Source organism: Chrysemys picta, chromosome 1 (assembly GCF_011386835.1).
Source record: "Chrysemys picta bellii isolate R12L10 chromosome 1, ASM1138683v2, whole genome shotgun sequence".
Classification (NCBI taxonomy): Eukaryota; Metazoa; Chordata; order Testudines; family Emydidae; genus Chrysemys; species Chrysemys picta.
This window is the reverse complement of record NC_088791.1, coordinates 294820916-294833982: the sequence shown is the minus strand read 5'-3', so window position 1 is coordinate 294833982 and position 13067 is coordinate 294820916. Positions and strand designations below refer to the sequence as shown.

Here is a 13067-nt window from a genome sequence, read left to right as displayed (position 1 = left end):
GTACAGTGCTTACTTTGTATTTATTTTTATTACAAATATTTCCACTGTAATATACAAAAGAAATAATATTTTTCAGTTCACCTAATACAATTAAAAATGACGATACATAGTCTAATCTTGTGCCATCAGAACTGATATATTTTTATTAATATTTATGAACATTTTTTACTCTTTAATATGACAAAATCTATATCAGTTAACAAAAAAATATGTCTTTTACCAAATCACACCTTTTATTTGCTTAAATTTGTATTTCTAAACTGAGAGAGTGTGTCACATTTTGGTCCGATAGGGATGCATATAAAAACAAGGTGCGAAACTTATCAAATGCCAAAAAATTAACAAGCTTCTAAATTTGAGGCCACTTTTGAGCTTGAGGCCCAGGCCAAATGGCCCTCCTGACCCCCCCCCCCTCTGATTGGCCCTGGATGTCCATAACTGACCTGTCTGATTTTGTGCCCTCCACTGATCTGGGGTCAAGTTGACTGGATGTTCCCACCTCTGTTTAAAAGCTGGCATGGGGCCAGAATTTGTCTGTTTGCCCCTGGATTTCAATACATCAGCATTGCTGAGATATTGTTTCAGGAGCCTTAGAACATACCTCAAGCACCCGCTTGGAGCCTGGCAAGCTCATAAGGCCAGCCCGGTAGAAAGATGTTCTTATGGACATTGCTAGTCAGAGAGCCATGAGTGATATAACTGGGATGACAACCAGTACTGGATAAGGACCAAACAGCTCAGGAGAACTTACTATAAAACCAGGGATACTAGGGAAACACTCTGGCAGTAGAAATGTAAGCTGGCCATTTTCTGAGGAGCTATGTGGAATATTCTGCAATTACACCACTACCGAACCCTGCAGTTCCCTTGCAACTCCTCCTAAGGATAAGCAGCAAGAGTCATTGGAGGAGAAACACAAGGAGGGCAGTGAAGAGCTCTCCCCAGAAAGCTAGGATTTCTTCGGACTCAGGACTCTGAGGGAGGCTATGTAGGAAGCAAGCCCAAACTCCAGCTAGAAACCCAGGCTGGGACCAAGGAAGCAGATCCTATTGTTATTTTCATCATGTAAGTATCTATCGTTACAGTTTATTATTAACTACACCTCTGTGCTAACTTCTGTTTTGGGTGCCCCATGGCTGCAGCCATTTTTAGCAGATATGAGCAAGGAACCTGTCCAGGTCTCCAGCCCCAGCTGTCCTCTGTCCCTTGACCCAAACAGTCCATTCAGGCTTCCTGCCTGCCATATGCATTTTCAAAATGGCACCCACTCCAGCCAGCCAATCAGCGTCTGTCTCATGCTAAAGCCTTGACCTCAACTGTTTACAAGCCCATAACACAGATGGTACATACCCACCTACCTATTTTCCTTTCCCCTTCCCCATATGTCCTGCCCAGCAAATGCTCCCCACCCCCAAATGCCGTTTGCCTGCTCAGAATGGCCTCCAGCGGCATGGCTCAGCTGCAACTCCCTTCCTTCCCATCCCATGGCATATTCAACTAATGAAAACATTCAGCTCTGTGAAATTCAACAGTTTATTGAGATACTGGTTACAGGGGGAAAAGTTTTGTTAGTATTCTCAATTTATATGAGGCAGATGTGAGCACTGCATGCCAGTAAAGGTACTAAGAGTACAGCCCCCTGTCTGAAGTGGCATTCAGCTGTCCTAGTCAAAAAGGAGGGTGATGCAGGGTCTCTAGGGTCTACAGTGTAAAGTGATGGAAAAATGAGACAACTGACAGCCATGGGAAGGATAGTACCCCTTTCAAAAATATAAAAACAATGATTGTTTTGACTGAGAATCTTAAAAAAAAACAACTAATGAGTTTCCCACTCATGCCACAAGCCTAATGCCACTGTTCAGTGTAATCTTAATGGTACTGCAGACAAGGAAGCAGGCAATGGAAAGGAAATAAACTGTAGAACAAAGATACATACATTTGTTCCTGTAACCTTTGCCTACAGTGCAGGAGAGGCAAACTCCAGTTTATGAGGTAAAAATCTTCACTATACCTTATAAATGAAGCCTTTGTCTTGGGTGTTTATCTAAAATAAACTAATATTTTATCTAATATAATCTGTTATATATCAATAGATTAGAACAGGGATTGGCAACCTTTGGCACGTGGCTCGCCAGGGTAAGCACCCTAGCGGGCTGGGCCGGCACATTCCTCGGCCCGTGCCGCTTCCCGCCGCCCCCATTGGCCTGGAACGGTGAACCGCAGCCAGTGGGAGCCGCAATCCGCCGAACCTGCAGACACGGCAGGTAAACAAACCGACCCGGCCCGCCAGGGTGCTTACCTTGGGGAGCCGCGTGCCAAAGGTTGCCGATCCCTGGATTAGACATTCTTCCAAGTCACATTGAAACCAAATCTGAAATTTCTCAAAACTTTCAGGGTCTTTAGATCCAGGGTTCTGGCTTGGCTCATTGTAGAGATAAATTTGAGTTATGAAGACTGGCTCAAGTTCTGGACCCAATCTGAAATTCCCCAATGATTGACAGGGACAGAGACAGACTAGATTATGCAGGCTTAGTTAAAACACCCCAAACAAACAAACAAGTAGTCTGATTTTCAGAGGTGCTAAACACACACAATTCCCATTGGCTAACATAGTTCAGCACCTGGAAAAACCGAGCCACTTACCTCCTGATGACGCCTCACTGTAAAAAGTTTGAAATGCCCAGTTAAGGTTACAATGTTTCAATTTTATGTACAGAGTAGAGTCAGGGCTACAAAGTCACAGTCTGTCTTAGCCCTGAGTTTCAGCAGTAGAGAACAAAGAGTTTCTAGGGACACAGGCTCATTCTTGTGAGGTGCTCTGCACCCTCAACTTCCAGCACCTTCCATGGGAATTGAGAGCACTCAATACCTCTCCAGCCTGGATCCTGGGCCCTGTGTAACTATACACTGAGTGTGCTTAGCGATAATTGGGACTTTGGACTTCAAATTTTTAATTGCTTTCTCACAAGTGCCACATTTTAAAATCCCTCCCTTCAACTCCCCCACTCCCACCCAAAACACTAGTGTACAATATTGGTATAACAACAAATAGTTTCATTTACACCTGCTTCTCCAGGGTTGCAGTCTTAATATCCCTTGTGTCTTTCAACTCACTCATCTCCATCTCAGAGTCCCCAATATCTGTACTCAAGGCCCACATCACTTTCTTTCCAGGGAACAGACCCTACAGAGTCACAGCTATAGTTGTCCTTTGTTGTCAGTGAGTGATGCAATTGAATGGGAATCGTGTGATGTCTTAAAAATGAATCTCTTACTGAGTAAGAAAATAACTGTCATCTATCGCTTGTCATTTTAACTGTTTTTTGAAGTGTTGTTGTAGCCGTGTTGGTCCCAGGATATTAGAGAGACAAGGTAGGTGAGGTAATATCTTTTACTGGCCCAGCTTCTGTTGGTGAAAGAGTCAAGCTTTCAAGCTACACAGAGATCTTCCTCAGGTCTACAACACGTATGCAGTGTACAAATGTGATGTTTCCAGTTGCATGCTACATTATAAAGAAGGAGTAAAATTCTCCACTGTCCTGTGACTTGTGTAGTCATTTATACCAGTGCGAAGATGAGAGCAAAATGCTCTTTCCTTAGTCTGCGGTCCTAGAGTGTAAACTCCTCAGGGCAAGTACCTAACTTTTGGGGGTAGGACATTGTATAAATAAACAAACAATATTAACAAATAAATAATAGTAGCAATAACTCTCATTCCCTGCCTGCCCCCCTAGAAAGCAGGGGAGGTGGGATTATTGCCCAAGGGCAGGCAAAGGAGTCTGTGGTGATCCTGTTAGCAGATATAAATCAACTCTTTCCCTCTGTGGGTATGTCTACACTGCAAGCACTACAGCTGCAACACTGCAGCAACGTCTCTGTAGCACAGAAACTTGCTACTATGACAGAGGAGATTTTTCTGTTGTTATAGTAAATCCACCTCATGGAGAGGCTGGCATCACCTGGATCAACATAAGAATTCTACTACATCTATAGTGGGGAGTAGGTCAACCTAACTACAGTGCACTGGGCATGAAACTTCACAGCTCTGAGCAATGTAGCTGTGACTTATGATATCCCTGGAGGAGGGATGGCTCAGTGGTTTGAGAATTGGCCTATTAAACCCAGGGTTTTGAGTTCAATCCTTGAGGGGGACCACTTAGGGATCTGGGGCAAAATCAGTACTTGGTCCTGCTACTGAAGGCAGGGGGCTGGACTCAATGACCTTTTGAGGTCCCTTCCAGTTCTAGGAGATAGGATATGTCAACCAGACCTATATATTGCCTGGCCCATGTAGCCCTGGGCACTGAATGGAGCTGGCTGGAAGAAAGAATGAAAAATTGTGACTATTTTCACTATATATTTAGCTTGTGGATTTGGGTCAAATTCAACTTGCCACCAGACAGTTTCTGACCTCCTGCCATCAGCGGGCTGGGGCTGCTCTAGTGCAGTATAATAATGCCTGCATCTGTGATTTTCCCTCCATGCATCTGAAGAAGTGGGTTTTTACCCACAAAAGCTTATGTCCAAATAAATCTGTTAGTCTTTAAGGTGCCACCGGACTCCTTGTTTTGGTGCTCAGTGTGCAGCTGCAGCCCCAGCCCCAGCCCGGAGATGATGCCCAGCACAGGCTGCAGGGCAGGCGGCAGCCAGGAGGGCTCACACTGCTGTCAGTGCCAACACCAAGCCCCTTCCCGGGGCGCAGCGCTGAGGGGCAGGGCTGGGTCGTGCCCGCTGAACTCAGGGACAGCTTTGCCCATTGCCACTGGCAGCAACGCTACTGGAGACTCCCTGGGTCAGAGAGCCGCGCAGTCGCAGTGCGGCGCGGGGCTTCCCCGTCTCGCTGGAGCCAACGCCAGGCCGCCGCCGGCTCCGATTTGGCCGCAAGGTGGCGCCACGCTGCAGGGTGTGTGTGCTACGTCACTGTTTTCGGCGCTGCGAGGAGCGCAGGGATTGGTGACGCGCCAGGGACGTGCCCGCTATATGAGCTCTGGAAGCCGCTGACTCGGCCCTTTCCGCCTCGCTCCCTCCCGCTCTCGGGTCGCTCGCCGCGCACAGATCGAGCCGCGCCGCCGCCCAGCAGCGCCGCCGCCGCCATGATCATCTACCGGGACTGCATCAGCCGTGAGCGCCGGGCGGCGGGGAGGGGCGAGGCGAGCGGGCGGCGGGGCGCTGCGGGACCGGCCGGGCCGCCAGGGCCCCGCGCATGAGCAGGCCGGGCGGGGAATGCGGAGCTCTGCGGCTGGGGAGCGTTCCGCGGCCCGGCTGGGAGCGGCCGGGGGCGGTGCCTGGGCCGCGGGGAGGAGCGGCCGGGTTGGGGGGGTGCGGGGCTGGGCTGGAGGCGTGGGGGGTGCTGGGCTGGAGGGGGGCAGCCGGGCTGGGCTGACGCTGCGCTCTCCCCGCAGAGGATGAGATGTTCTCCGATATCTACAGCATCCGGGAGGTCGCCGACGGGCTCTGCTTGGAAGTGGAGGGGAAGGTGAGTCACCGGGCAGGGCCCGCCCGGGGCTGGGGGACACGTGTCCCGGCAGCTGCTGGGGACGCTGCTCCCTGCCCAGGGCGCGCGCCGCCCCGAGCGCTTCCCCGGGACGCAGGCCGCGGAGCTCGGAACTACCCCCACTCCCCCGGGTGGCTCTGTGGCCCGAGCCCCCGGCCCATTTCTGGCCTATTGCTCCCCAGAGGCCCAGCCTCTCCGCGGGTGTAACCAGCAAGGCTGTCTGGTAACTGATCGGCGCCGGCCGGTAACCTCAGCTGCTCGCTCCGGTCTGCTCGGGGCCAACAGGCAGTGTCGGGAGCGAAGCTGCTATGGTGTGGGGGCAGCTTTGGCCAAGCCCTGTTGGCCCTCCCCAGGGTATCCACGCTTAGAGTAACAAGGGCGAGGGGTTAACTTGGAGACCAGCACAGTTGAAGGTAACTCACCTTATTTTGGTCCCTCCTGCTAGCAGATCAGTTAACTATGGTTTTTAGCCCTTTCCTGAAATAGGTACCAACTTGATTTGTTGCTAGTGACTAAAAGGAAGCAAACCACAGAGGTGACTGGCATGTCTGAGAATACTTTGTATAGCTTTTGGTGGTGGTTTATCATTCGTATCAGGACTTGGCACAGAAATAGTATACCAGTACTGACCGATAGCTTTAATCTGTATGGAAGTCCTAGCCCTATTTACCTGATAGGACAGTCGAAGAATTCAGTGCTGTTATTGTTAAATAATGGGGTAGTTCTATAGTCCACTTCAGCTTTAAAATGAGCAGTTCCTGAATTGACTGACAGCAGCAGTAGGACTGAGTTGATGGTGCTTTGCTAAACAATGTAAGTATCATTTGGTTCTGGGGAGCTTTTCTCTAATGAGCTTTTGGTGTTCTCTTTAAATCTAGATGGTCACCAGGACAGAGGGTCAGATTGCTGATGCTTTAATTGGTGGCAATGCCTCCTCTGAAGCTATTGAAGAAGGAACAGATCCCACAGTTATCACTGGTGTCGATATAGTAATGAATCACCATCTTCAGGAAACTAGCTTCACAAAAGAGTCCTACAAGAAGTATATCAAGGACTACATGAAAGCGTAAGTGAAAATTGGTGTTACCCTTGAACTCACCTGTGAGTGGTACCTCAAAATTTCACCTCCTTAGGTATCCTCTTCCCAAAAGCAAGTGTGAGTCATGGTAGATGCTGATGTGTGGTGTGGTCATTTTGACACTTTAATAACCTCAGTGTATTTGATGAAGTGGATTTTAGCCCACAAAGGCTTATGCCCAAATAAATTTTAGTCTCTAAGGTGCCACCAAGGACTCCTCGTTGTTAGTGTTCCAATAGTTTGCCATCATTTGAGACTCGTGCTCCCCTATACTTAATCCTCGTTTCAGAGAATGGTCTTAACTAAGGTACAGGACTTGTTCATGAGGTGTAGGTCTTACCCTTGCTTTCTTGTTCCATTGAGTATTGCAGGCGTTTTATGTATAAAACAGGAATGTTTCCTCTACCCCACACAGCGAGGCTTGATGCACTAACATTTATTAGCCTCATCACCTTAGATGAGAGGCATTCTAGAACTAGTGTAAGTCTAGAATATTTGTAGGTAAATGCTTGTGTTATAAACTGTAATCTAGATTTCCAGGAAGCTGTTTAAAATTTGACACAACAGAAAATGTTTCATTGCCTAAACTTATGCATGTAAATAGAATTCTGATCTAATTATCCAACTGACCAGCATCCAGACTCATAACTTTCTTCCCTCCAAGTGAAAGGTACTCCCTCTAACTTGGGAGTCCCATCTTGGGCCCCTTCTATCTATATACTTTTTTTTTTTTTTTTTTTTTTTTTTTTTTTTGCTTGGAACAGTGCTCTTGCTGCTTTGGAACTCTACCTACTCTCCACACATCCATGAAAGTACTGTTAGTAGCTTTTTTTTTAGCAGCCAGAGCATTTTGCCTTGCCGGTGTCAATAGTCAGGGAGCTGGGGGTATTAGGAATGCTGGTTCAGCAACAGCAGGCAAACTTCTTCACCGTTGGCATGAAGTGACCCCGGTCTGCTGAACATCTTTGTTTGTTAGATTCTAGTTAAGAGCTTGTTTTTCTTTTTAGAATCAAAGCCAGACTTGAGGAACACAAGCCAGACAGAGTAAAGCCTTTCATGACAGGGGCTGCAGAACAAGTCAAACACATCCTTGCGAACTTCAAAAATTATCAGGTAAGCTTAAAGAGCTTTAACTATTTTTGTAGTATAAAACAAAGGACATAACTGTGGTGATTGGGGGGGGGGGGGGGGGTTGCCTTCAATCTACCTTTTTCCAGGCTGTCTAGTCATACTCTATAAATGGCTCTAATGTGCTGCTTGTTCATGGCTTTCCTGAGCAGTAACAGAATGGAGTTGACCTGACTCTTGACTTTCACTGCCTACAAGGCTCTGAATAGAAATAGTACAGTTGACTAAAGTCTAAATATCACAGCTTTGCCCAGCTGTTGAACGTACAGTGGAGGCCTTGAAACTGGCTTACTTATTTGGAAGGCTCTAATCATAAGAGCTAAAACTCCTCCAAAAATGGGCTTTGATTCATTAGAAGTTGATGGCCCAAGGAAACTTTCTAGATCTGGATGAGTTGGTTGTGTGGTGTGGTTTTTTCTCTCAAAAAAACACTGTCCATAGAGTATTTTGGTTACTCATAGTTAGTCTTTACCTCATAGTACATTCATAATTGTAGTAACACCAATTCTTTTTCCAAGTTCTTTGTAGGCGAGAACATGAATCCAGATGGCATGGTGGCTCTCCTGGACTTCCGTGAGGATGGAGTAACTCCATATATGATTTTCTTTAAGGATGGTTTAGAAACTGAGAAGTGTGTAAGTACTGAGTTCTTGAGTCAAATTATTAACCTATTTAAGTATGTGGCTAACTTCCCTGGTGTATAAAATGTCCACTGTTGCAATATAAATGTTGCACATTACTGATTCAGAGTAGCTTTGGGACTAGAATCACCTGTCAAAATGTCGATGTGACTGCACTGATTTTTGGTCTCCATACTGGTGGGTAGGTGGTGAAATTTAATAGCCTCTGATCGCTAGTCTGACCTCCTATCTATATCTAATGGTCCCTTCTGGCATTAAACTGTGAATTGTACTGAAACAGTACTAGAAGGCATCTATTATCAAAGATGTAGTCCCACTACAGAGATTAAATCAGAGCAGTGGTGGTATATTTCATGGTGTGGTGTTCCCCATATAGATTCCATGCTTTTCTCTGGTAATCCTTGTGGTTCTTGCCTAACCGTATACTAGGGCGGTATTTAAGACAAGTTAAAACCTCTAATGCAGGTGATGTGGTTTCTTGGGTTACATTCCAGTACATAAACTCTAGATTGCTGCAGCCCCCATTATACTCTAACTGTCCATCTTGGCTCACGCCTTCCCTTCAAATTCAATTGGCCTCAAACTTAGTGAATTACACAACTTGGCCAAAGCAGGTTAAATGCCTTCAGGTTCTAGAAGTGCTCTTTGAAGAGTCCTGCACTGGGCCACAACCCATGAAAAGAATTGCTGTTGATCATAGTGATGAAACTGATGCAGATACTGACTCTGTTCTCTAGTCATCAAGTATCCAGGATGAAATTAATTTGATTATAATCAGCCACAGCAAACCCCTTCCTTTAGATTACTTTGATGGGGCCAGTACTGCAGTTAAAGTAGCTGTGAACAATATTAATCTAGGAAAACCAGGTGCAAGGCATTAAACTTGCACTAAAGTCTATTGTAAATTTTCTGGTATGTAAGAGTTTTAAAGGTGGCCAGCTAATTTTTTCCCTACTCTTGTAGGATATCCGACAAATTTCGTACAGCACTAACTATGCTTGTTAACTCTTGCAGCTCTGATTTCTCAGGGACATGCAGTTTTCACACTGTTAGAATAAAGTAGTGAACAATGGGAATATCTTCCCCACTTGGGCTGAGCAGAAACTTTTTTATGCATCACTTTCTCAATCTACCAGTGCACTGAAGGTCTAACACTATTGATTCCAGGGGTGGGTAGCAGGAAAATTGTTTGTTCTCTTAGAATGCTCTACCTTGAAACTGTCACACAACTCCTCTTGATTTTATCAGATTTGTACCATGTTCTGTAAAGCTTAATCAGTCTTGTCCCCTGTGAACCTGAACTTGTATTCAGGAGGTGGCATAAGATGAACCCAGTCACATTGCCCTGCCAGCAATGGGGGTGGGGAGGGAAGAAATCTAGGTGGCCATTGTTCTGTTTGGTATCTTTAGAAAGCTCAGAGCATCAGCAGCTCTGAAAGCTTGTAGAGATGTTATGCATCCTCTGATAGACCTTGAGCAATTCTCCTGCTGCTCCTGGGTTTGCACTGTGATGCAAAAGGAACTTCCTTGTGCTTTCTGCCTGCCTGGTCATGTGGCAGCTCAGACTGAATTGGGGAACACATGCAGAGTTTAGAGACACCATTGCTTGGCTGAACCTGAAATAACCATTGTATTCTTGTTACAGTAACAAAACCGAGCAACTATTTTGGATCACCTGTCATCATAACTTGCTGCTGCTCTTTCCTCATCAACACAACACCAGGACTCAGCAGTGTTGACCAACTGGACTGATACCATCTTGAGCTTTATTCACTTATTTTTGACCCTGATTTGGAGTGGAGGCATTGTTTAAAAAAAAAAAAAAAAACTTGTCATGTAGGTTGTCTAAAATAAAACTCATTAAACCCATTCTAGGTAATGCCTGTTGGTCTAATGTGTTTCTTAAGCTGAACTACTACAGTAAGCTTGCTGCAAGTCTTGTGCCCAAGGACCTTTATGTTGGTAATATAGCCTGATCCTAGTACACTGCAACTTAAGACTGTCTTCAGATAGACTTCATGCAAGTCACTACTTGAGACACTGGAATGCGAGTGCAGGCTCCTAACTTCTGCCTGCCTAGCAGTCTGAGGTGAATAAGGGAAATGTCCAAAGAAGTGCCATCATAATGAAGTGGACCCTCTGCATCTCTCACAGTTCTACAAACTGAAGTAATTAACTCTCTGGAAGAGATACCAAAAAACAATAAAACAAAACTGAATTTAAAGCTATTAATATGGAGTATTGGCTGAGCTTCTTGATCAGGCAAGGATATTTGGTTTCTTTACATTGCACAGCAAGCTTAAAGCAGGGGCAGAAGATCTCAGTAACAATGCGGATGTTGAGCTAGTGCATGTGTACAGGGGAGGGTGTGGGAATGCAGCTAATATAAAATTATAGTATTGCTTTATGGACTGTCTACAGCTACTACCAAACCATGGAGCAGTATTCTCACAGTGAGCAGCAGTGCGTAAGTGATCAGTGATAGGATTAAGTAGACTTCCAACTGGCTTGATAGGTGGGACACTGGATATACCTGAACTAGCTAAACTATTCCCAATGAAAATATGATGTAGGTTGTGACAGGAAAAGAAGTGTTGGAGAAAGGCAATAGAGACCGCCTTGCTACTTAGGTAAAGAATGCAGGGCTGGGGTTGTACCTTACAGCCCCTTCAATAATGTACCCAGCTTTTTATTTGGTGTTAGTCCTTGCTGGAGGATTGTCACTAATAATGCATCTACTTGACAGACCTGGAGCATGTGACCATTGCTTCTCTGGTCCTCACTAGGATGCAAGAGTAAAACCATTCCTTGCGCTTTCTGCCTGTCAGCCTGTGGCAGTCCAGATTGAATAAAGGAATATAACTAGCCTAGAGCAATTACTGTTAAACTAAAATAGCTTGACATTAACAAGCGTGGCAATAGGTGGAAGGATTGGGTATACCTTTCCAATCACAATAGCCTCTTCAAAGGGTTTCTGCTACCTGTGACCAGTTTAGGGTGGGTTTCAGGGCAGGTTGCTGTTAGATCAGAATAGGGCTGTTACAGTAAACAGTGATGGAAATAAGATTTAATCTTTTCCCACCATGGACTTAGGGGCATCAAGAAAAGTAAATCACTTACTTTAGTCTGTAAGTGGCCATCTTGTCATTATGGGTTCAACTTCCAGTCTAGCATAGAGTCCCATCTCATTGCTCTCCCCCTGCTCTATCTAGCCTACAATTACCAGCTTTATTCCTGGGGGAAGGCTGTTAGCTTAGATTTGCACCCTTCCCCTAGACTGGAAGGTTGTTACTCCTTGACACTGTAGCAGCCCTTTCAGGGAGAGAAGGAATGAGATGCTAGCCCCATGCACTGTCACGGGCTTCTTGCTTCCTTCCCTTTTGGAGGGGTGGCTTTAATCTCATTGGAGCATTGTTGTGTTGGGCTGGGTGATAGGTTGAGCCCAGAGGTCTATTTTTCTAGTTTACATACCCAAGATGGAGTTTGAAGCTGCACTGTGGCCTAGTACACCTGGGGTGGGTTGTACAGAAGGACTTCCTAATGCTTCATGTAATGTCTATATAGCCAAGTACTCCCTTATTCAAATTTATTTTGGCTGTCTTCTTCCCCACTTAGCATGTAGTCAGATTTAAGTGACCTCAGTGAAGAATAATGAAAGCCTAAGGGCTTGTCTATCCTTGAAAGTTTTGCAGCTTCAGTTGTATCCACGATGTGAAACAGCAGCTCCCTCATGTGGATACAGTTAAATAGGTATAAAAGTTCATAGTTTAGTCCTCATCTTGAACTACAATAATCTCATCTGCTATAAATTACCTTTATAACAGTGTGGGTTTCTATAATTACAGTGGTAGTAAATCACACCCCAAAGTGCCAATTACTACAGTGTACCTTAAGTGTACATTCAGTCTAAACTCTGCTTACAAAAATGAGGAGTCCTGTGGCACCTTAAAGACTAAGATTTATTTGGGCATGAGCTTTTGTGGGTAAAAAACCTGCTGCTTCAGCTGTATCTGAAGAAGTGGGTTTTTTACCCACAAAAGCTTATGCCTAAATAAATCTGTTAGTCTTTAAGATGCCACCGAACTCCTTGTTTTTGTGAATACAGACTAACACAGCTACCCCCTCTGCTTACAAACACATTTTTGGTCCTGTTCTAAAATGTGGGATAGCAAGTGTGATGCTTTGGTGAAGGATTCATTAAACAATGTGACCCTTGATTGCAAGGGTTTTTCTCATAAGTCCTTGTCAAAAGTTTGAATAAAAGAGGTTGGGCAGCTGAACTGAAATTCTATTTCCTTGCACTTGTTTGTGTTAGTTAAAAAAATGCATTATCAGCCCTGCAGTCAAAGCCACACCCTCCCCAACTTAAGTTTTATTCTTGGTTATAGGCCTAGGAATGATTCCATCATCCAGCTTTGGTTACTAAAAAAGTGATGTCAATCCCCACCAAGCGCTGATGCCTGGCTCACTGATACAGCTGATCACTTGCAGCAAGTAAACCCTGGCATGCTGCAGAAGGTGAATGCCCAGAAAATTCAAAGCAATTTGGACTGACTTATTAGAGGTCTTTGATTCATGTAGACCCTGAATCTATGTCCCTTCCCCTCCCTTTATCTTAACCCTCTTTACATCATGATATATAATGAATGTGATATTTTGGGGGGAAATTACTCTTAAAAAGGGCTGTAGGAAGAGAAACTGCTGCACATGTAGTGTCAGCATCATG

The 13067-nt window shown here is 45.2% G+C and overlaps 1 protein-coding gene and 2 non-coding genes across 3 annotated transcripts; all 3 read left to right on the top strand.

The window, feature by feature from the left end:
* Positions 1–4947: 4947 nt before the first annotated feature.
* Positions 4948–10220, top strand: TPT1 (tumor protein, translationally-controlled 1). The gene is made up of 6 exons (XM_065593487.1): positions 4948–5121; positions 5403–5476; positions 6373–6560; positions 7580–7685; positions 8219–8335; positions 9987–10220. The coding sequence occupies exons 1-6, from the start codon at positions 5094–5096 to the stop codon at positions 9987–9989; spliced, it is 516 nt and encodes a 171-aa protein (XP_065449559.1). The 5' UTR covers positions 4948–5093; the 3' UTR covers positions 9990–10220.
* On the top strand, positions 9795–9926 carry LOC112059698 (small nucleolar RNA SNORA31). The gene has a single exon (XR_002888980.1). It is a non-coding gene; the product is annotated as a small nucleolar RNA SNORA31 (small nucleolar RNA).
* An 850-nt stretch (positions 10221–11070) lies between the features above and the next one.
* On the top strand, positions 11071–11205 carry LOC112059699 (small nucleolar RNA SNORA31). Its single transcript, XR_002888981.2, has one exon. It is a non-coding gene; the product is annotated as a small nucleolar RNA SNORA31 (small nucleolar RNA).
* Positions 11206–13067: the final 1862 nt, after the last annotated feature.

Coding starts and splice junctions, on each gene's coding strand:
- TPT1 (XM_065593487.1), top strand. CDS start 5,094: ATGATCATCTACCGGGACTGCATCAGCC. Junction 5,477..6,372: donor GCTTGGAAGTGGAGGGGAAG/GTGAGTCACCGG, acceptor CTTTAAATCTAG/ATGGTCACCAGGACAGAGGG. Junction 7,686..8,218: donor CGAACTTCAAAAATTATCAG/GTAAGCTTAAAG, acceptor TCTTTTTCCAAG/TTCTTTGTAGGCGAGAACAT.